The sequence below is a fragment of the Nannospalax galili genome, unplaced genomic scaffold (assembly GCF_000622305.1).
Source record: "Nannospalax galili isolate Female #2095 unplaced genomic scaffold, S.galili_v1.0 scaffold768, whole genome shotgun sequence".
Classification (NCBI taxonomy): domain Eukaryota; kingdom Metazoa; phylum Chordata; class Mammalia; order Rodentia; family Spalacidae; genus Nannospalax; species Nannospalax galili.
In genome coordinates, this window is record NW_008360317.1 from 2,485,543 (window position 1) to 2,507,507 (window position 21,965).

The 21,965-nt window shown below is 36.2% G+C and overlaps 1 protein-coding gene and 1 non-coding gene across 9 annotated transcripts in view; one reads left to right on the top strand and one right to left on the bottom strand.

Moving 5' to 3' along the window:
• The window catches only part of Pds5b (PDS5 cohesin associated factor B), a 217,219-nt gene that overhangs the window by 24,626 nt on the left and 170,628 nt on the right, over positions 1-21,965 (bottom strand). For all 8 annotated transcript variants that reach the window (XM_008825016.3, XM_029559633.1, XM_029559635.1 and 5 more), the window contains 3 exons: positions 9,301-9,369; positions 6,979-7,115; positions 3,926-4,049 (listed from right to left, as the gene is read on the bottom strand). In XM_008825016.3, coding sequence (XP_008823238.1) covers positions 3,926-4,049; positions 6,979-7,115; positions 9,301-9,369 — 330 coding nt within the window. The remainder of the gene's footprint in view (positions 1-3,925; positions 4,050-6,978; positions 7,116-9,300; positions 9,370-21,965) is intronic.
• LOC115068753 lies at positions 17,041-17,166 on the top strand. The gene has a single exon (XR_003848097.1). It is a non-coding gene; the product is annotated as a small nucleolar RNA SNORA31 (small nucleolar RNA).

Consider the following 21,965-nt stretch of genomic DNA (forward strand, 5'->3'; position numbering starts at 1 on the left):
ACTTTCTAACTACTGTTAAAAATAATTGGCTAAGTATAAGGGAAAAAATTACAAGCTGTATTAATATGAAATTGACTTTAGCCTTCAACACAACGCAGTCCACTTTAGAGGGCTTTTTAGTACAAATTATCCTTAAAGCTTCTTTTAGCATTGTCTAAGTATTTAATTACTTTGTGTACCTCACTGTATTATCAACATCTACATTTTCTTGAGACAGGGTCTCACTATGTAGACCAGGCTAACCTTGAAGTCACAGAGATCCTTTTTCCTCTGCCTCCGTTGATATTAAAGGTATGCACTAGCATGCCCAACTAACATTGAGCTCTATTTTCTAGTCTACTCTTAGGGGCTGTTAGCTTTTGGGGTACTGCAGCCATGAGTTACTGAGCTTTATATTTCCAAAATCTAGAACAATGTCTAGCACATTCCTAATACAAAGTAGAGGTTTTTCATGAACTCAGTTTCAAATTCCAAAATACCTAAGCAATTATTAAATTATATTGCATCATATTATTCAATCTCTATTCCTTCACATTTGTTGTCTATTCAAACATATGATAAGGGCCTCTCAAAAACAACTTTACTCTTAAAAAGTCTCAACTCAAGTAAGGAAACAAACCACATGTACATATATAGCTAAAGCACAAGGCTCAGCTTTGTACATAGTAGGGGACTATAGAGAGAATCTGGAGGGAATTCTAAGGACAAATACACTGTATCTAACTAAAAGAATCAGAAATGATGAGGTGGACGAAGAATGAATAAACAGAGAAGTTGATCATGTACAGATCATTAAACACAGAGAATTAAAGGAAAAGTTGGAAAAATGTAGTCAGAGAAAAAGACTAGAGAGAAACTAAGGAAGAGAATTTAAGAACAGGGGAATAAGCTGTGTCAACACAGAAAGGAAACTGAAAAGTAAGATATGGGACTGCTAAGGGACATTAATGGAAAACAATGAAGACAAATGGCAAAATGTGAATAGCAGAGAGTAAGGGAGACAGACACAGATTATTATCCCTTAATGTGTGGAGGTTTACAAAAGAGTAAACAGGCACATAATTTAAAATAGCAGAGTTAAGCATCTTGTACTAAATAAGTTGATTTTGTACACTGTGAAAAAAAAGTGCTAAAAATTAGGTTTTAACCATTACCACATGTTCCATATTCAACAGAATTTAAAAACAATCTTTACCCAGTAATTTCAGCTTTCATCTTAGCTATTTGGTGACAGAAATAGCAATGTATAATAAATACTGAAAAGAACTATTTAATAAATTGTTTTCACATACTTGTTACATAAGTATAATATTGATTTTATAAATTCCCACTTCAATAATAAATGTACCGCCAACACTCAGAAATATTAGACTACTAATATTAGCACTAAGAAATATTAGAACAATAATCCAATAATTCAGTAGACTACATGTCTTATCAAATAAAAAAATTACTGCATACATTTTCTTATAAAGGAAAACTAAGCCAAGTAGTAAACTGGTTTCCTTCAAACATTTCTTAGACGTTTTTCATTTAATGACTGAACAACAAAACTAAAGCAAATAACAGATTTTGGAATATTTTAAAAAATGAAGTATAAGATGTTGACTAAGTGATTATAATTCAAAACTAATAAATGAGGAGCTAGAGAGTTGGCTTAGCGTTAAGAGCACTGGCTGCTCTTCCAGAGAACCCAGGTTCAATTCCCAGAACCCACATGGCAGCTAACTCCAGTTTCAGGGGAACTGATATCTTCTTCTGATCTCTGCAGACTTACATGACACAAGTGGACTTACAGACATGCAGGCAAACCACTCATATACATAAAATAAAAATAAGACTAAAATAATAAATGACTTTGCCCATGCATTTTACATAAATATTAATTTAAAAGTAAGCAGTTATAGGAAGTGGAGAAGGGTAGAGAGAAAATTTACTGTGATCACTGATATAATGTAAAACTCTTGGATAATGCAAGACTGCTTGGAAAAACATAGAACAACTCAGTGTAAAATAACAAAATTATGAATGAATAACTCATATTAGGATGCCACATTTACTATTGTCTTTTTTATTTAATTTTCTTGATGTTAAAACGTTAAAATAATATATCTCAGTGATAAAATTACTCTAAGAAATCAATAAACTTGGAATTTTTCTCCTAACTTGAACTGTGTGTGTGTACGCCAGAGGTCAACCTCAGGTATTATTCCTCAGGATATGACCACATTATTATTATTACTGTTTTGTTGTTATTATTATTATTTGAGGAAGACTCTTTCACTGGAACCTGGGGCTCGCCAATTTGTCTAGGCAGTGTGCCACAGGAATCCTCCTGTTTCAAAATCCCTGGCACCGGGATTACATGCTTACACCACTGTGGGAGACAGGCTTGAGCCTAGGGTGATATTGCAACTGTCAGGGTCACGTGGTTTCCAGGAATCCAGGCTCTGTAATCTGAAACCCAGTATTGCTAATGAGGCATCCTACCCTCTATTCTGTGATAGGACGTTAAGTCTGTTATGCTAATAAGGTATCCTACTTGCTGTACTGTGATAGGGTGCTAAACTTGTTATGCTAATGAGGTAGCCTACTTGTGCTGTGATTGGACCACTACCCCTATATAAGTTTGTGCCTTCCTGCAATAAACCAGACTTGTGTCACTGAACCTGGTCTCCTGTGTCTGAATGTGGCTCTGCTGACGCAGTCTCCTCACCAACCCTGGGATCCAGGACTGGGCAGAAGCAGCGATGACAGGAGGCAGCACAGGGCAAGCAGGAGAGCTGCCTCAGCACTGGGTGAGCAGGACAGCGGCCTCAACACCAGGCGAGCAGGAGAGCGGCCTCAGCCCAGGGCAGGTGGAGGAGCAGCCTCGACACCCGTGAGAACGAAGGAGCACCTACGAGAACGGAGGAGCGGCCACCGCTGGAGGTGACCACACACCACCACACCTAGCCTTTTGTTTTTTAATTTGGGTACTGGGAATCAAACTCAGGTCCTCATGCTTGCACAATATGCACATTACCAACTAAATCATTATTCAATCCCCAAAACTTTAATGTTTAACTGTAAATAATAATGAATATTTCTACCCTGAAATTGTCTGCCCTATGTCTTTATGAAACTATATGTTTGGCTTTTTAATTCTGGGAAATTCCTTACTCACAGATTCCAAATCAGCTCATTATTTGTAATTTGAAAATCAATTCTTTCAGCAATTTTATGGTCAGTAGCAAACAGAAATGCAGAGCATCAAAACAGTGGAGTAGCCTGACACACATATCCCTAGCTGAGGTGGGAAAGGAGACCTGTTTTCTTATTTCAGCTCTCATACTATAGATAGGGGTCCTTGTTGTGGTCTGTTTGGTGCCACACTTTTGTTCTTGTTGGTGATTCAGAAATTACAATGGCTCCCAAACAGAGTGACTCCTAAGCACAAGAAGGCTGCAATGTGCTTTACAGGGAAAACTATGTGCTATATAAACACTTTATTCAGGAATGGGTTATGGTGCTATTGGCTAAGAGCTCAATGTGAATGGAATAGGTATGCATGTATTGCAAATGAGGGATCTTTAAGTAGAAAGCTGCATAAAACAAGGCTGTACACTGAGCTATTGATGAAAAATTTGTGATTAGAGCCTTAAAACAATCTACTCTATATTCTACCAGGAGCAATGATTCAGCACAAACCAATTCAGCACTTGTGGTAACTTTATAGACTGGAACAACTGTGCATTACAAATCACGTATAGTATACTAGCTTCCAAAACACAAATGCCAATTTTAGAATTCCAAAATCTTTCTCATGAACAAATTTTTCAAAAGAAAACAAACATTCAAGGTTTTGATGCTATCATAGCAAATTTTTCTTCCTAAAACTCAAAGACCATATACCAATTATGTCTTATCTAGTCATTTTCCTTACATTGATCGCTAATGCACACAGCTGATATTGTTCTAATGTGATAATTTCGTGGTAACAGGGTTCCTGTGCCAGTTTCACAATAGCACTCCCAGCAGCAAGTCTCAGGCGTGACATATCTGGTTTACTGAAAAAGAAGAAAGAATATAAGATTTCTATATGTCTGAAAAAAAATCATTCTTATCTCACACATCTAATTTTTAAAATAATCTTCTATAAGAAGAAGAAAGCAGAAAACGTCCTGTCTCTTCAGACTGAATACTCTGAAATGCTGTGATAAGACCATAGTGTTAGGAGGGAGTGTGTTTTGGAAGGTGATGAGAGTCTTCATAAATGGGATTTAGTGGCCTTATAAAAGAGGCCTGAGGAGTTTGTTTGCCTTTTCTCCCATGTGAGGACACAGCAAGAAGTCGGCAGTCTACAGTCTGGGATAGCGCTCTCACCCAATCCAACCGGGCTGGCACCCTGACCTTGGACTTCCAGCCTTCACAACTATGAGAAGTAAATTTGTTTGTTTGTTTGTTTTTTAATTTAATTTTATTTATTTATTTTTATTTTTTGGTCTTTCTGAGACAGGATCTCCCTGTAACCGCAGCTGGCCTGGAACTCACTATGTAGATCAGGCTGGCCTTGAACTCACAGAGATCTACCTGCCTCTGCCTCCCTGAGTGCTGGGATTAAAGGCATGCACCACCACACCTAGTGTAACTTCTGTTATTTATAAGCTATTTAATCTATGAAGTATTCTGTTATGGTGGCCAGAACAGTCTAAGAATATAAATAATTCAGTGATACTGAACATCATACTATGCTTCCTTAACTTTGAAAGATGGTATTTTATATATCAAATGCCATTTTTCTCTTAAACATGTCTATGCTAGCTATCACTAAAGTCATTCAATTTTCTCATCTTATACAAAATAACTCTTAGGCATGTCTAGAAGATAGAAGACATCTATTTTTTACATTAGTTTACCTGTTATAAGTATTAGATTACTGATTTGTGTGTGTGCATGCGTGTATGTGGGGGGGGGAGAGTGTTTACTTACATATCAGGCATAAATGCCTTAACTTGCTAATTTGTCAATCACAACTACTGTACTAAACATAAAACAAGTATAATGAAAGCAGATGCAGTGGCTAAAATACTACTGCAGACATGTAAAAGTGTAAATAACTTACTAATAAAAGTTACTAATAAATGGGAGAACCTGCATGACTTTAAACGTGCATAGACTATCTTCATACTGCCAATGTTCTTAACTTCTAAAGTACAGCTAGGGATAATTAATATAAATTAATTAGGATAAACTACTGAATTAGCCAGGTATGGTGGTATATGCCTGTAGTCCCAGCACTTGGGAGGCAGAGGCAGGCAGATCTCTGTGAGTTCAAGGCCAGCATGGTCTACACATGGTGAGTTCCAGGACAGCTGGGGCTACAGGGAGACCCTGTTCCAAAAGGAGGGGGGAAAAAAAAAGCAATAAATTGAGACAAAATATATTAATGCCAAGGAAAGTTTTTCTCCACCTGGCTGAGCTGACCGGTACAAAATTATCTCAAATGCAGTATGAATTTTAAACCAAAGCATCCTTATACTATGTAAATCCTAAACACTGACATGTATAAATTATGGAATGGATAAAAACAGCTAATTAGACTTTAAAAGGGTATGTGCATGAACTGTGCCTTCAGAATGCACAGGTTATTAATATAAATATATATTTTGAAATAAATATTTCACTTAATATGTACTGTTAACATTCTAGGCAAAGAGGACGGTATGAATAAAACATACAAGAACAGAATGTGTTAAGAGATGCAGCTCAGTGTTAACAGTGTTTGTGTAGCAAGCAATACTATCAAAGTGGGAAATGAGGGAGAAGGAAGAAGGGAGAAAGGGAAGGAAGAAGGAAGAGGAGGAGGAAGAACAGAATGGAACAGAAAGGTAGAAAGCAGCTGATGGTCACCTTTTCATTAAAGTACTGATACATTAAGGAAGGAGGTTATTCTCCTATTTTACATAACCAGAGGCAAACAGTATTTGCTTACACTGAGAGCAAACCTCTAAATTTTAGCTAATGCTGACAAAATAATCACCACTATCATCAATGTTCTTTTGTGCTATATAATGTTTTAAATAAGCTAACATATTTAACTGTACCATGGTAGCACAGTAAGACAAGCAGGGAAGCTGAGGTACTGAAAAATTAATGTAACTTGTCAAAGGTCAGCTAATTAGAAGTGCTAAGAGCCAGGATTTGACTCTGCACCCTAAAGTGTATATTTTCAGGATCTGAATCTGAGTTCCACCATTTCTGTTCTCAATCACTATACAGTCAGTCATCCTTTGGGATCCTAAGACAACAAAAAACAAAGATGTTCCAGTCTCTTATACAAAAATGCACAGTATTTGCATGGAATCTGGTACACAACCTTCCCACATACCTTCAATCAACTCTAGATTATAATATAAACAGTTGTTGTGCTGACTTATGTAGGAAATGGTAAGGGCAAAAATCTGCATATTTTCAGGACAGAAAAAATATTTCTTTTCTAGATATTTTAAAACCATACTTGGTTGAATACATAGATGTGGAACTTACGGGTAAAGAGAAAACACAGTACTATTTATGCTTCATCATTCAAACAAAACAAATCATAAGCAAAAAACAAGGTACGCATTCTAAATGACATGCATCAAATATTTTTTAAATTCACATTTACTTGTATTCTAGAAATAGATTCAATAGTTGTTCTTTTCCCTTGGGACATCATCAAGAATGTAAAACAGTAGTTAGAGATCTGAATATCAACAATTACACATTAGCCATTACAAAAAGCAAGAATTTAAATTATTTGCAGTGTATAAAAAGAGGATCCTACGCCAGACACCTATCATTTTGCAAAAACCACTGTACAAAAGGATATCATAATAAAATACATAAGTACCTACAAAAGCAATACTAATTATCTTTAAAAAGAGAAATTCCAACATTTAACAGACCAGAAGTTGAAATACTACATAATCCAAATAATTTAGAAATATTACATACCTAATTTTCCCCTGTTCTGTCAAATCTCCATCACTATGCAATATTGTTGTTAATAATCTTAGGGTAGAAGTTCCTGATTTACTGTGATTATTTTTCATTCCAAGCAGCCATCGAACCATCATTTTAATAGCCTGAATCTATTTAAAAGACAAATTGCCAAATAAAATGCAGAATTTACATATAAAAGAATTTCCACATCAATCTTAAAAATTAGAAAAAGTTTAATGGATGCATCTTAAGAACAGAATTATTCTTTTCTAGGATGAAGAATGATAGATGAAGATAAGGCAATGTTTTAAAGTAAAGATGTTTCAAGCCAGGTGGTGGTGGCGCACACCTTGGCTCCCAGCACTCAGGAGGCAGAGGCAGGCAGATCTCTGTGAGTTCAAGGCCAGCCTGGTCTACATAGTGAGTTCCAGGTGCTACAGGGAGACCTTGTCTCAAAAATACAACAAACAACAACAACAACAAAAAAGATGTTTCATCTTCCAAGGAAGGGAGGGAAGGTCACTTCACAAAAGACTAGTTCTTCTGTTATTTTTAAAGTTCCCCAAACATGTATCATGTCTTTTAGAACCTAGAAGTAAAATCATGTCAATTTCCTCAATCACAAAAAGTTCCCAACTGTAACTCTATTTTTCTGCTTAAGAACTGATACATTTGTACATTTTATAATGAAGTATTTAAGGACTTTTCCATTTATTACAATCCTCAACATGCCTTTTTACACATTACCTCTTTGAAAAATGTCCATAGTTTCTCTTTTTGACTATCATCTCAGTTTTTTAAAAAACTAAGTCAACAAGAACTGAGTCTTGAACAGTGCCAGCATATGGCAGACATCAAGAAGCCTTTCCTAGGTATTTGATAAGCATAAACTCAACTGTAAGAAGCCAGTCTTCTCATCCAGTGCTGGTTCAATGACACGAAACTGCTGCTTGAAACCAATGCTGAGAAAATGGATTTATGATGAGACTCATACCCAGTATCATTCAATGCTGCTAAGAAGCTAAGTAAGGACTGCTTTATAGGTTCACATATACATCTCAGAACCTGAAGCTGGAACAATGCGAAAAGGTAATTCATGTTATGGAGCATAGATACATAAAAACAAAGGGAGGAAAGGTCAGAGGGATGGAGACGGACAATGTGGGTGTGAGTCCAGTAGAGTAGATAAGAAATTATAACTAAAAAAACTCAATATTCAGGGCATTTGCTCTTAACCTTCACATTTTGACAGTAGATTGAAATGAAGCTGACACATACCATATATGATTTTAATAAATTCAATGTTCTCTATTTCAGTTAGACCAGGAGCTGAAATATTCTCTCTGCATAACCCTAATTTAAGAATTACTGACTTTGGGGCTGAAGAGATAAGCTCAGTGGTTAAGAGCACTGACTGCTCTTAGACAGGACCTGAATTCTGATTCCCAGCACCCACATGGTAGCTAATAACCATTGGTAACTCCAGTTCCAGAGGAATCCGACGCCTTCTGACCTCCATGGACATTGCACAACATGGTGCACCTACCTACATGCAGGTAATATATTCATACACATAAAATTAAAATAATAAATTTTTAAAAATTACTAACTAGCTGGGTGTGGTTGTGCACGCCTTTAATCCCAGCACTCAGGAGGCAGAGGCAGAGGCAGGCAGATCTCTGTGAGTTCAAGGCCATCCTGGTCTACATAGTGAGTTCCAGGATAGCTGGGGCTACAGGGAGACCCTGTCTCAAAAAGACCAAAAAAAAAAAAAATTACTAACTAATGGGCCAATAAGATGGTTCAGTAAAGACTACTATCACCAAGCCTGAGGACCATAGCTTGATCCACCAGCATTCCACATGGTAGAAGGAGAGAACCCAATTGTGAAATTTGTTTTCTGACTTGTTACATGAGCCTAGGCAGGCTCACACACATACAAAATAATTTTACAAATTAATAACTTTTTTAAAAATGAAAATGGTTTTATTAAATCCCAAGGAAAATTTAATCTTTAAAATTGAATACACATCTTTACTAAACAGGAGTACATCCATGAGATCAGCATTCTTTTGTCATTAAAAGGCTGATTTCTAAGAAGCAGAAACATGGAAGAAGCAGCTTTCAAATACTTTTTCCCTTCAGACTGGATTACATGGCCAGGCTGATCATTACTGCCCTACATCTCACAGTACATGAAATAGTGTAACAATAAATGGAAACACTTGAGTGGTTTTGACGGCCCTATCTATGTAACAAACAGAAATTTGAGTATCTTTAGTGTCATAATACAGTAAGTATACTAAAAACAACAGATTTATGCATGTTACTTACTTTGACCATTGTCTCGGGAGAAACTTCTTCATCTGGAACCCAAAGCTTAGTGGTCTTTTTTCCTGGAAGCTAGGCAAAAAGTAAAAATATTAAAAGTTAAGGGTAAATTCTCATGTTTTATCAAAATTTAGTGAATGAATGGAATTTTTACCTTCTAACAATGACAGTCAATATATGTGACTCATCTAACCTTCGATTTACTAAACAATGCTGACAGGCATAACCTCACCAGCACTCAAAGCATTTAAATATCCATCACTAGTCTGGTCCTTTGCAGATGTAAGAGGGGATTGACTTTTTAAAACATAATCCATTTTGTTGACCCTTTTAAGATTGATGACTCGATTATTTAAGGCACAAAGCAATGACAAGGGATAAAATCCTAGAACTAAGAAGGACAGGGGTGGAAAGGTGACTCAGCAGTAAGTGCATGGCGGTTCTTACAGAGGGCCCAGGTTTAGCTCCCAGAACTCACATGGCAGCTAACAATTGTCCATAACTCCAGTTCCAGGAGATCCAATGCCCTCTTCTGACCCACATGGGCACTGCATGGCACAGGTCACTTACATGCATGCAGGCAATACACTCATACACATAAATAAAAACAATTGTTTTAAAGTACAGGGTTTTTTTTTGGGGGGGGGGGGTGAGAGGTCAACCTTGTATGCTGTCCTCAGGTACCATCTACTTTGTTTTTTTAAAACCAGGGTCTCTTCCCCCCTGAAATCTGAGATCCACTGATTTAACTAGGCTAGCTGGCCGGCGAGTTCCAAAGATCTCCACCTCGCCAGCTCTGGGATTAAAAGCACATCTGGCAATTTATGTAAGTGCTGTGGATCAATTTCAGGTGGTCATGCTTGCATAGAAAGTACTTTACCAATTGAGCTCACCCCAGTCACAAGAAGTCTAGTTTTTAAACAAGAGGAAAAGAGGGTTTTTTTAAAAAAATCTTAATCAAACTTGGTGGCACAGCCTAAAATCCTAGTTCCTTGGGAAACTGAGGCAGGAGAATCACAAACTCAAGACCTGCCTAGCCTACAACAGTTTGAGGCAAGCCTGAAAACCTTAGTGAATGTCGTAACAAAAAAGAGGGATGCAGATGCAGCTAAACAGCAGAGCGCTTTCACAGCATGCACAAGACCCTATGTTCAATTTCCTGCAAAATATAAAATTTAAGCAGGGAAAAGAGTAGACAGATTTCCAGTTTAAGACAGGTAGCAGAAAACATGCATCAATATCTACCTACGTAAATCCCATCAAAATGGCAAAGTACATACATGCATACCAGTTAGAATCAGTAGATCTGGGTTAACACGGCATGCACAAACAGGTGTACACACACACACACACACACACACACACACACAAAATCATAAGATCCTAGAAACCACAAAAGGTACAGTGCAATATTAACAGAGCTGAAGGGCTTGTATTTCTTGAAAGACAGGCAGAAACCACACTCTAAAAGCAACAAAAAAAGTGGGTATTTTTGTCTTTTATTCAGCACAACCACGAAATAATCCTGAAGTAAGCTGGAGGTATTAGATGTGAATTTATGATGGCAGTCAGTAAATTAAGATGGCAAAAGGGCTGAACACAATCTTGGAACAATTGAGATCCTATTTTTTATTATTATTATTTTTTATTTTATGTGTATGTGTATTGCCTGCATGTAGGTAAGTGCACCCATGTCGTGCAATGCCCGCGGAGGACAGAAGAGGCTGTCAGATCCCCTGGAACTGGAGTTATGGACAGTTGTTAGCTGCCATGTGGGTGCTGGAACTTGAACCCAGGTCTTCTGAAAGAACCACCAGTGTTCTTAACCACTGAGCTATCTCTCCAGCCCCGAGATCCTATTTTTTACCCACAGATGACTCTTTGGGTAAAGGCACTTGCTGCCAATCCCTGGGACACATTTGATGGAAGGGAAGAAGTGACTCCCTTGTTGTGAGGTCTCTGCATGTGCGCACCCATACACACACACACACACACACACACACACACACACACACACACAGAATAAATATAAAAAAAGGGTTTTAGAAAAACAATAGAGATTAACTATCAACTTAGGTAAGTCCCTGGCAATGTAACAGGTAACCCCAACAGCCAGAACAGCACACCCACACAGAACTGAAGTCATAGAACTCCAAACTCAGTTCTGCAAATGAGAAGTATCTTCAAATACAAAATGAAAATCATGAGAAAGTAATCACATTAGGTGTATTTTGATGAAATTTCTGAACTAAGATTATCAAGAAAAATCTAAAAGCTTAAGTTTCAAAGGGTGTGCGTCATTTTCTAAAAAAAAAAACAAGAATCAAATCAACTTCAGATTTCTCAGCTACAAAACTAAATGACAAGCAGGGCGTGGTGGCACACGCCTTTAATCCCAGCACTGAGGAGGCAGAGGCAGGTGGATCTCTGTGAGTTCAAGGCCAGCCTGGTTTAGGTAGTGAGTTTCAGGACAGCTGGGGCTACAGGGAGACCCTGTCTCAAAAAGACCAAAAAAAAACCTAAATGACAAAAAATAATGCTCTAGATTTTCTGCAGCTGAGTAATCTACTAATCAAAGGTGAACACTAGAATTCAAGATAGTTTCCAAATTGTAATACATTTAGAAAGAATTAACCAAAGATATACTAAAGTATTCAACTTGCAAGGACAATCCAATCTGCATAACTTATTGCAAATATGAAAAAGACAAGTTACCATAAATTAGACCAACAGAAGATGTCAAGATATATTTAATGATAATAAGACTACAACAGTCACAACAAAAACCACTGACAAAATCTAAAACCTATATAGTGGAAAAAATTAGATGAAAAGCAACATATAGATTTAGATGTGATACTGATATAAAGAGGACACTCTAATGTACATTATTTTCATCATACACTACCGATAAGATATAAAGTTCATGAATACCAGAATATCAAAATTAACCAAAACAAAAAAGCAGAAGACTACAAAGTATATTTTTCAAAAATCTGATAGACGAAATTGAAATAAAATATGCAAGACTTAGAAAATTAAAATTGACAGTCTTCACAAATGACTAAAAATAAAGAAATGTATTATAAGATGGATATAAAAATGAAAACTAAAATATTCCCCAAATCAAACACAGGGCACAATTTGAAAACATCATTACATACCTAAATTCTGGAATACAATTGTAATAAATTGTTAAATTTCATAGTAGAGAAAACTACTATGTGTTAATGAAAGACATCTTGTGGATGAGCAAAGAAAAGGATGCCAAGAAGGTTAAGAATGTTTGATAAATTTGTGGAAGAAAATTTGATAATCCTAATAAAGACTACAAAAAAAAATTCCCATGACAGAATACCAAAAAATATTTCCAGATGATTAAAAATTTTAATGTAAAAAAGACAACCTTAAAACTCAAAATGAGACTATTTTTATGACACTAGAACAGAAAAAAAATTATTTATTTATCTATTTTTTTATGTGTATGAGTATATTGCCTGTATGTATATAAGTACATCCATATCATGCAATGCCCATGGAGGTCAGAAGGGGGTGTCAGATCCCCTGGAACTGGAGTTATGGTTGTTAGCTGCCATGTGGGTTCAGGGAACCAAACCCAGGTCCTCTCAAGAGCTCTTAACTGCTGAACTCTCTCTCTAGCCCCAGAAAAAATTTCCTAAACAAGATCTAAAAAACAATAAAGGAATGATAAATAGAGCTACATTTAAATTTTCATTAAACTTTCATTCAAGGACAACACAATATGGGTGAAAAGGCACACTGTAAATGGGGCTTTAGGATAATTCTACAATATGCAGCCAGTACAGGATTAGTATATGTATAGATTACCTGAAGGGCAAATGACTCTGAAAAGCTTTTCAGAAAGGCAACATCAATGATCACTACCAAATGAACTTAATTAATGACAAGGGAAATGCAAATTAACAATGCAATTTATATCTATTAGGTGGGCAGAAATTAAGAAATCTAATAATCAATGTTATACACTGCTCATAGGGAAGTATCAGCAACAATGGCCCAAGAGTTAAATATGTCTATATATGGGGAATCTCATTAATTCTTGCAAGCCTCAAAGATAAACAAAATTAAGGGGCATACTAATTAGAGATAAATATAAGGTGATTTTCTTTTTAAATTGAAGAACAACAACCCCCAAATTCAGACAAACAGGTTCCAAAGACAGGAAGTTTGAAAAAACTAAGGATTAGCAAGCAATAAAACCAGGAATAAAAGGTGCAGAAGTATTCGATGTATTGTTACATGTAAACTGTATAAATGTAACATACTTTCTTTATTCATATTCCTGTATGACATAAACAAAACTAATTATTAGATTAAAAGTGGCTAAGAAGGAGTGGCAAGAGCTGATTAGATTATTTAGAAAATTTTTCCTTCTGGAATACACAGAAAAACTTGACAAAATAGTTTTTTTAAAATCAATGAAAGCAACAAAAAGAACTATCAAAGCAGTAAGAATTAGCAGAGCAAATTTTCAAAGGGAGCAAATCAAGAGATTTGAGCCTGGCACAGAAGTTATTTTTCTGACCAAGGTGAATGCTAGTCCAAAATGTGAAGGAAGAGGCTGAGGTGACATCACTGTCACAGGGTTTAATGGCAAAATTAGAAATCCTGGGTCCAGTTAAGAAGAAACCTTAATGGATATCCTAGACTTCTTGACAGCTACTCAACAAAAACCCTAGCTATAAACACAAAAAAGGAAACCTGCCAAAAACTGAAGCCAAGGATGGGTATATCTCACCAGTACTAGCATGGACAATAAAAACAATCAATCAAAAAAACCTGAAGCCCAGTTTCCAGTTGGACTAATGTAATCTGACAAGAGCTTAATTGCCTGCCAGAAGCAAAAGTAAATTCTCACTGGTGAATATAAACTCATCTATCATCTCAATTATCTCTACAGTTTTTAATATAACTATATGTAACTGTATATAGTCCAGTGGCAGAGTACCCCCACCCCCAAGCAAGCACAAGACCCTAGATTCAATTTCCAGTACTGAGAAAAAAAAAATATTGCCAACCCATACCTTTAATTCCAATATTCAGAAGATAGAGGCAAGCAAATCTCTGTTAGTTCAAGACCAGCCTGGTCTACATAGGAAGTTCCAGGCCAGCCAGGACTACATAGTAAGATTCTATCTTTAAAAAAAAAAAAAAGAAGAAAAGAAAAAAAAAAGAAAAAAAATTAGCACCCTAATCATAAATTAGCGCTATTGATCATAAATAGTGTATGTAAGGTATAAGAATTGACCAAAAGTTTAGAGAAAAACCAGACAAGAGAAAGGTCACAGAAAATTCAGGTAATGAGCGTACTGGATCTGAACCGTAAATAATTGAGACGTTCACGGATTAGGGCTGAAGCCTAGCCTCAGTTGGTAAAATGCTTTCCTAGCAGGTACAAGGCCCTGGGATCCATCCTTGGCAACAAGTAAACCCCTGGAATAGTAGCACATGCCTATAATCCCAGCACTTGGGAAGTAGAGGCAGGAAGGTCAGAAATTCTAGTTCATCCCTAGCTACAAAGTGAGTTGGAGGCAAGCCTGGGCTACATGAGACCCTGACTCCAAAAGAAAAACAAGTCTAAGGACTAAGTAACAGAAGTTTGGTGGAGGAACTAAAAGTTATGTTTAAAAACAATAAGGAGCCAGTACATGGCTCACTCCAGTAATCCTGGAACTTGGGAGGAAGAGGAAGAAGGCTAGCCTCAAATTCAAGTCTCACAGGGTTTATATAATAGCAAGTCCTAAGTCAGGCAGGACTACGAAGCGAGACCTTGTCATAAAAAGACAAAAGTGAGTGAGTGAATGTGTATGAAGTGTGCTCAATGTATAAACTGGAGAAGATTAGGGAACTCAAAAAGTGAAACATCAGACAGATAGCAAAAAAAAAGAGGAAAGTCATATAGCTGGATGGGGGGCAGGGGGAGCACAAAAGTACATGGTAAGTACTAACCAAAAGAGAAATGGTACTTGAAGAAATAATGCATGAAAATTATTTCAAATTTACCAAAGGTGTCAAACCATGGATTCGAGAGCTATAAGCATCTAAATAAGTGTGAAGAAAAGTATATTCAGGTACACCATAACAGAATCAGAAACTAATACAAAATAGAAGACTCAAAGCATGCACAACAGAAAGATGAAAAAGTTAAAGGGTAACAAGAGGAGCAGCAGGCTTTAAAAAAAAGACATTCAGCCAGGTGGTGTGGTGGCCCACGCCTTTAATCCCAGCACTTGAGAGGCAAAGGCAGGCAGATCTCAGTGAGTCCAGTCTAATTTACATAGTGAGTTCCAAGCCAGCTGGGGCTACAGCTGTCTCAAAAACACCCCCTACAAAAAGGCATTTTGAACAAACAAAGGCAGAGAATTTATTAGCAGTCATCCACATTAAAAATATATACTTTAGGGACTGGCTCAGTGGTTAAGAGTGCGTACTCTTCTTGACCTAAATTAGATTCTCAGCACCCACATCAGGCAGCTCATAACTGCCTGTAATTCCAGCTCCACAGGGGCTGGAAAAAATACAAGAAAACATTATAGTTCTTTGGGTAGAAAGAAAAACCATCAAGAGGTGGAGAGAGGAGAAGGGAAAATGTATTAGCTAATCTAAATAAATATTAACTGCATAAAACAACCACACATAGCAATGATCTTGCATGAACAAGAGTATAAAAAGCACCATAGAATAAAAGAGAAAAGGCATTGTAGGCTGGGGAGAATAGCTCAGCTGGTAAAATAATTTTGTCTTCCAAATTTGGACCTAAGTTGGATCCCTAGAATCCACATAAAAAAACTAGACGTGATAGCCAGAGCTTGTAATCTCAGCACTGGGGAGGCAGAAACAGGTGGATACAAAGGGTTTCTTGGCCAGTCAGCCTAGCTGCCTTGGAGCGTTTCAGGTCAACGAAAGACCCTATCTCAAAAAATACAGTGGATGGTGCCTGATGGACAACACCAGAAGTTGTCCTCTGGCCTCCACAACACACATACATGTGAACACATGTACACACACACAATATTCTAAAGTTCCATGTGCTGTGGTAAAAGTTGAAGACAGACTAATTGCACTAGTCTTTTAAAAAATATTTTATTTATTTTTATTTTATGTGTATGAGTGTTATGCCTGCATGTAACTAAGTGCACCCGTGTTGTGCAATGCCCACGAAGGACATAAGAGGCTGTCAGATCCCCTGGAACTGGAGTTACAGACAGTTGTTCGATGCCATATGGGTGCTGAGATTCGAACCTGGGTCTTCTACAAGAACAGCCAGTGTTCTTAATCACTGAGCCGTCTCTCCAGACCAATTGCACTAGCCTTTTAACAAGTCATAAGTACATGTTGAAATTTCATAAACTGACAAAACAATAAAATGTAAAAAAAAATTCTTAGTTTCAGCAAACTGAAACTAAGAATTAGATGGTAGAATAACAAATACCACTATTTACATTACACATAAACTAATCAAAAGACAAAGCTGATGGACTATATCAGAACTGTGTGCAATGTAGTCTACATGTATTATTTGGGTGACATTTTTCAAGTTTTCAAGCACTTTATCAGTTACTATTAATTTATCCAACTCCCTCTAAGTTTAAGAAAGACATAAAAATGTCCACAATAATTTATTTGTTTTGGGAGGTTCTGGCTAGTTCACAGGATGAAAAAGAAAAAAAAAAAAACAAAAAAAAAAAACCACAAAGAATACTGCACCAATGATAGACCTTGAACAATTTCTGATTCTTCTTCTGGTTTGCACTAAGATGCAAACTAGGATACTTCCTATGTTTTTTGTCTGTCTTTGTGGCAATCTATATGGTAGGAAAGTTGGGTGCTGAAAATGGGAAAAGATCACAAAGCAGTCTCTTTGTTTTACAGTAACAAATTGGGAAATTACTTTGGCCCTATCTCCTGTCACCATAACTGGCTGCTGTTTGTCATTCACAACACCAGCACTTAAGAAAAATGGGACTGCTGTCATTTTGAGCTCTTTTATTTTGTAGGCGATTTATTTGAGTGAAGGCATTGTGCTTTTTTCAGAAAAAAAAAAGTCATGTAGGTTGTCAAAAAATAAAGTGCATTTAAACTAAACAACAAAAGGCTAAGAACAGACAAAAAGAAAATTGTTATATGAACAAATGGCATGAGTAAGAAGACAGGATAAACCCAAAAGAATGCAAAAATTAATTAGTAAAAAATTTAAATATTTTAATAAGACCCCAGGATTAAAAGTTTTATTACTTATAATAGGATAAAATAGCAAACGCCTCAGTATACTAGTAAAATAAGATAGACAAAGCCAGATGAGGTAGTACATGCTTGTAATCCCTTCACTTGGGAGGCAGAGACAGGAAAAACAATTTAAGGCCTGCCTAGGCAACACTGCAGACCTTGGCTCAAAAAGCAAAAAAAGATATATAAGATCTTTGCACAAGAATTTCATAAAGGTCACCAAGAGAAATTAAAGAGTACTTAATGGCTATATTATCTTCATGAAATGGAAAGCTTACAACTGCAATATGTCCATAGAGCACAAAGTATATGATAATCTTGTAATGTGTAATTCAAGGTAATCCAGACAGATGTGTGTATGTGTGTTGGTGGCAGAGTGCTACAGGGAAAAAGAAAAAGCTGAATGCAAAATTTATATAGTAACATAAAGGTACTGGACAGTCAAACAATCTTGAAAAAGATGGTGATGAAGAAAAAGAGGGAAAAGAAAGCTCTGCCAAGACATCTGGAGGACTTGTGCTATTGGACTGCAAAACTTGCCACAATAATTGAGTCAACATGAAACATGATGGTGCAAACTACAGACATGATTTAGAACAAAAGTGGCAGCAAAAACCAGTAGGATATCTTCATGACTATGAATCTGACAATGGATCTTGGTGAAAATTGAAAGTACAAGTAACGTAGAAACACAAAAACCCCAGATAAACTGGATTCAAAATTAAAAATTTTGTACATGAAAGAACAATCTCAACAAAATAAAAAGATCACCTGCTAAGTGAAAGAATATATTTGTAAGTTGTGTATCTAAGACAGTGGTGAGAATACATAAGGAACTCTTAAAACTGGATAACAAAAAGACAATCCAGTTAAAAAACTGGGCAAACAACTGGAATGGGCACTGCTCCAAAGATGATACACAAATGGATAATAAGTATATGAAAAGACGTTCAACATCATTAGTCACTGGGGAAATAGATCAAAACCACAATGAGACAATACTCTATACCCACTAAAATGGCTACAATAAGTAAAAGAAATGTGGAGAAATTGCATTCTCACACACTGAGGAGGTGGTAAAAGGTATACTGACTGTGGGAAAGAGTTTGGCACTTTCTTACAAAGAAAAAGATATTACCCTATGGTCCAGAAAATCTACCCTTAAGTATACAGGCACCACATGCAAATGTTTACACTACTCATAATATCCAGAAAGTGGAAACAATCCAAATATTCAATAAATGGTAGTATAGGCAAACAATACCATGTTAGTCAGATATAACAGAGTACAAAGTACTAACACATGCTAAAACATAAACGAACCTCAAAAACACTCCATGTAAAAAGAAGAAAAGAGTGATGTATTACATGATGAGAAATGTCCACAATAGGTAAATATACTGAGATAGGATGCTAATGGCTACCACTTAGCTGACCTAGCTGGTAGTGAAAGGGAAAGAAGCTAAAAGTGACTGCTAAATGCAATTATTTTGGAACTAGATGAGGTGGGCAGTGTTTACATTAAGAACTTTTGTTCATCAAAAGAATTAAGAGACTATATAAAGAAATTCTGTAAGATAGACAAGGATCCATAATTTACAAAACAATGGAAGAAAATTCTAAGCAGGCACTTAAAAAAAAACAAAAACAAAAAATATGTACATAAACCAGGCATGGTGGTACATGCTTTTAATCCCAGGCCTCAGGGAGGCAGAGGCAGGAAGGTCTCTGTGAATTCAAGGCCAGCCTGGTTTATAAAGCAAGGTCCAGGGCAGCCAGCGCTACATAGTGGAGACCCTGTCTCAAAAAATATTCAAAAAACAAAGTATGAACACATGTGTGTGAGCACACGCACACACATACACACACACACACACACACACACAAATGAAAAAGGAACATGCTATTACTCACAAAATGGCTATAGTGTGAAATCCTGGCATGCCCATAATAAAAGAGTAAATGGTACAACTAGAACACTCTCATTCAGGGGAAGTAGTAATGTTAATTGGTACAACTATCATGAAAAGCAAATTAGGCAAAAATCCATTAAAACTGACAAAATTTACCCTATGATACAGCAATTACAGCTCAACAGAAATGCATTCGTATATGCAAACAACATATGTAACAAAGTATTGAAAGAAATATTTAACACTGAAACAATGGAAATGTTCAGCAGAAAAAAATAAATACAGATACATGTGGTATATACAATTGAGTGTATACAAACAATGCTATGCTGCACAGCAAAGAAAATGAACCAGCTACTACCTGCAGCAACAGGAACTGATCTCACAAACCAACCTAATACTGTATGAAGAAATCTATACAAAGAATTTACTCTGTATAATTCCACTTATAAACATTCAAAAACAGTAAACAGTAAGATGGCTCAATGGGTAAAGGCACTTGCTGCCAAGCCTGACCACCTGAGTTCAACCCCAGAGCCTGCACAATAGAGGGAGAGAACTAACTCCTGCAAGTTGGTAGAGCTGTATGATGCGCAAACATATAAATAAATAGATGTTTTAGACAAATTTTTAAAAGGTCGAGAACAGGTAAAAGTGATGTAGAAGTTGGAATAATGGTTACTTTCAACAAGTGGATATGGGAGGCATAAATAGGAAAAGGAAACAAGGAGGCTTCTTTTTCATCACTTGGTTAATTGAAAATGTTAATTTTGTGATAATGACAACTGTTTTAAACTATTTTTCTGGTATGCTTCATGTCAATAAATTTTTTTAAAGAAAACAAAATAGCAAGGATACAGAACATATGAAATACATGATTAGCAAGCATGACCTCAGCAGTAAAAATGTATGCAATACTATCCATACAGAAAGAAATAAGGACAAAATAACTACAGAAACGGTACAGCAAAATTTGTAGACATGACAATTAATACAGGTCCTTTGTTTCTAAATCAGTGGAGATTCTAGACAACTAAAGTTACATATCCATGAAACATCAGGTCTAATAAATACAATTCTTTTCTCTTAGCCCCAGGAACTATTTTTTTCTAAGACCTCTTACCTTAAAGTAACAAAACCAACATATAAAAATCAATAGCTTTTCTACACTCCAGTTACAAATTTGCTGAGAAAGAACTTCCATTTTAAGTAGGCACTAATGAAAACCACACAGAAAAATGACCTCATAAAACCCTAGAATAAAAATTATGAAATACTGAAGAAACAAACTGATGAAGAAGTGAATAAACAGAAAGACCTTCCATGCTCATGGATTGGAAGAATACTGACCTTCATATTCCAAAGCAGCCTACATTATTCAATGCAATCCTTATCAAAATACCAATGACATTCTTCACAGAACTAAAAAAAAAGAACTCTAAAATTTATATGGAAGCAGTAGAGACACAGAAAAGCAACAGCAATCTTTAACAGAAAGAGCAATGCTAGTAGTATCACAAAATCTGATCTCAAGACATACTACTGAGCCCCAGAAACAAAATCAGAATATTTGCATAAAAACAAGCAAAACAAAGCAACAACAGAGGACCCAAGGAAATCCACTCATCTTCCTCCACCTGATTCTCAACAAAAGGGCCCCAAACATACACTGAAGAAAAGACAGCTTCTTCAACAAATGGTGATGGAAAGGTGTCTATCTCCTAATATAAGACTAAAATGTGACCCTTATCTCTCACCCTGTATGGAAATCAATTCAAAATGGATTAAAGACATCAATGTAAGATCTGAAATTGGAAGCTACTTGGGAAAAACACTTCACAGGCAAGCATAGGACTTTAAAAGCACAGGAAACAAAAGCAAAATTTAATGAATGCTATTGGATCAAATTAAAAAGGTTTTGCACAGTAAAGAATAAAAGAAACACTGACCAAGTGAAGAGACAACATACAGAATGGGAGAAAATTATTAGTAGTTATTCATCTGACAAAAAATTAAAATCAAAAAAAAAATTTTTTTCTTTTTGAGACAGGGTCTCCCTGTAGCCCCAGCTGTCCTGGAACTCACTATGTAGACCAGGCTGGCCTTGAACTCACAAGAGATCCGCCTGCCTCTACCTCCCAAGTGCTGGGACTATAGGCATGTGCCACCACACGTGGCTTAAAATCCAAAATTTATAAAGACCTAAAAAAAAATAATAATATCTTAAAAAAACAAGTCATCCACTTTTTTTTTTAATTGGGGAAATGATCTAAAGAGACAATTCTCAAAAGAATCCAAATAGTCAATAAATACATGGAAAATTCTATCATTAGCCACCTAAAGTACATCTAAAACTACAACAAAATTCCATCTCACTCATTCGAAAGGGTATTAATTTTTTAATTAAAAAATAAGAAACGCTAGTGACCATATGAAGAAAAAGGAACCCTGAGCATATATCCAAAGGAAATGAAGTCAGCATATAAA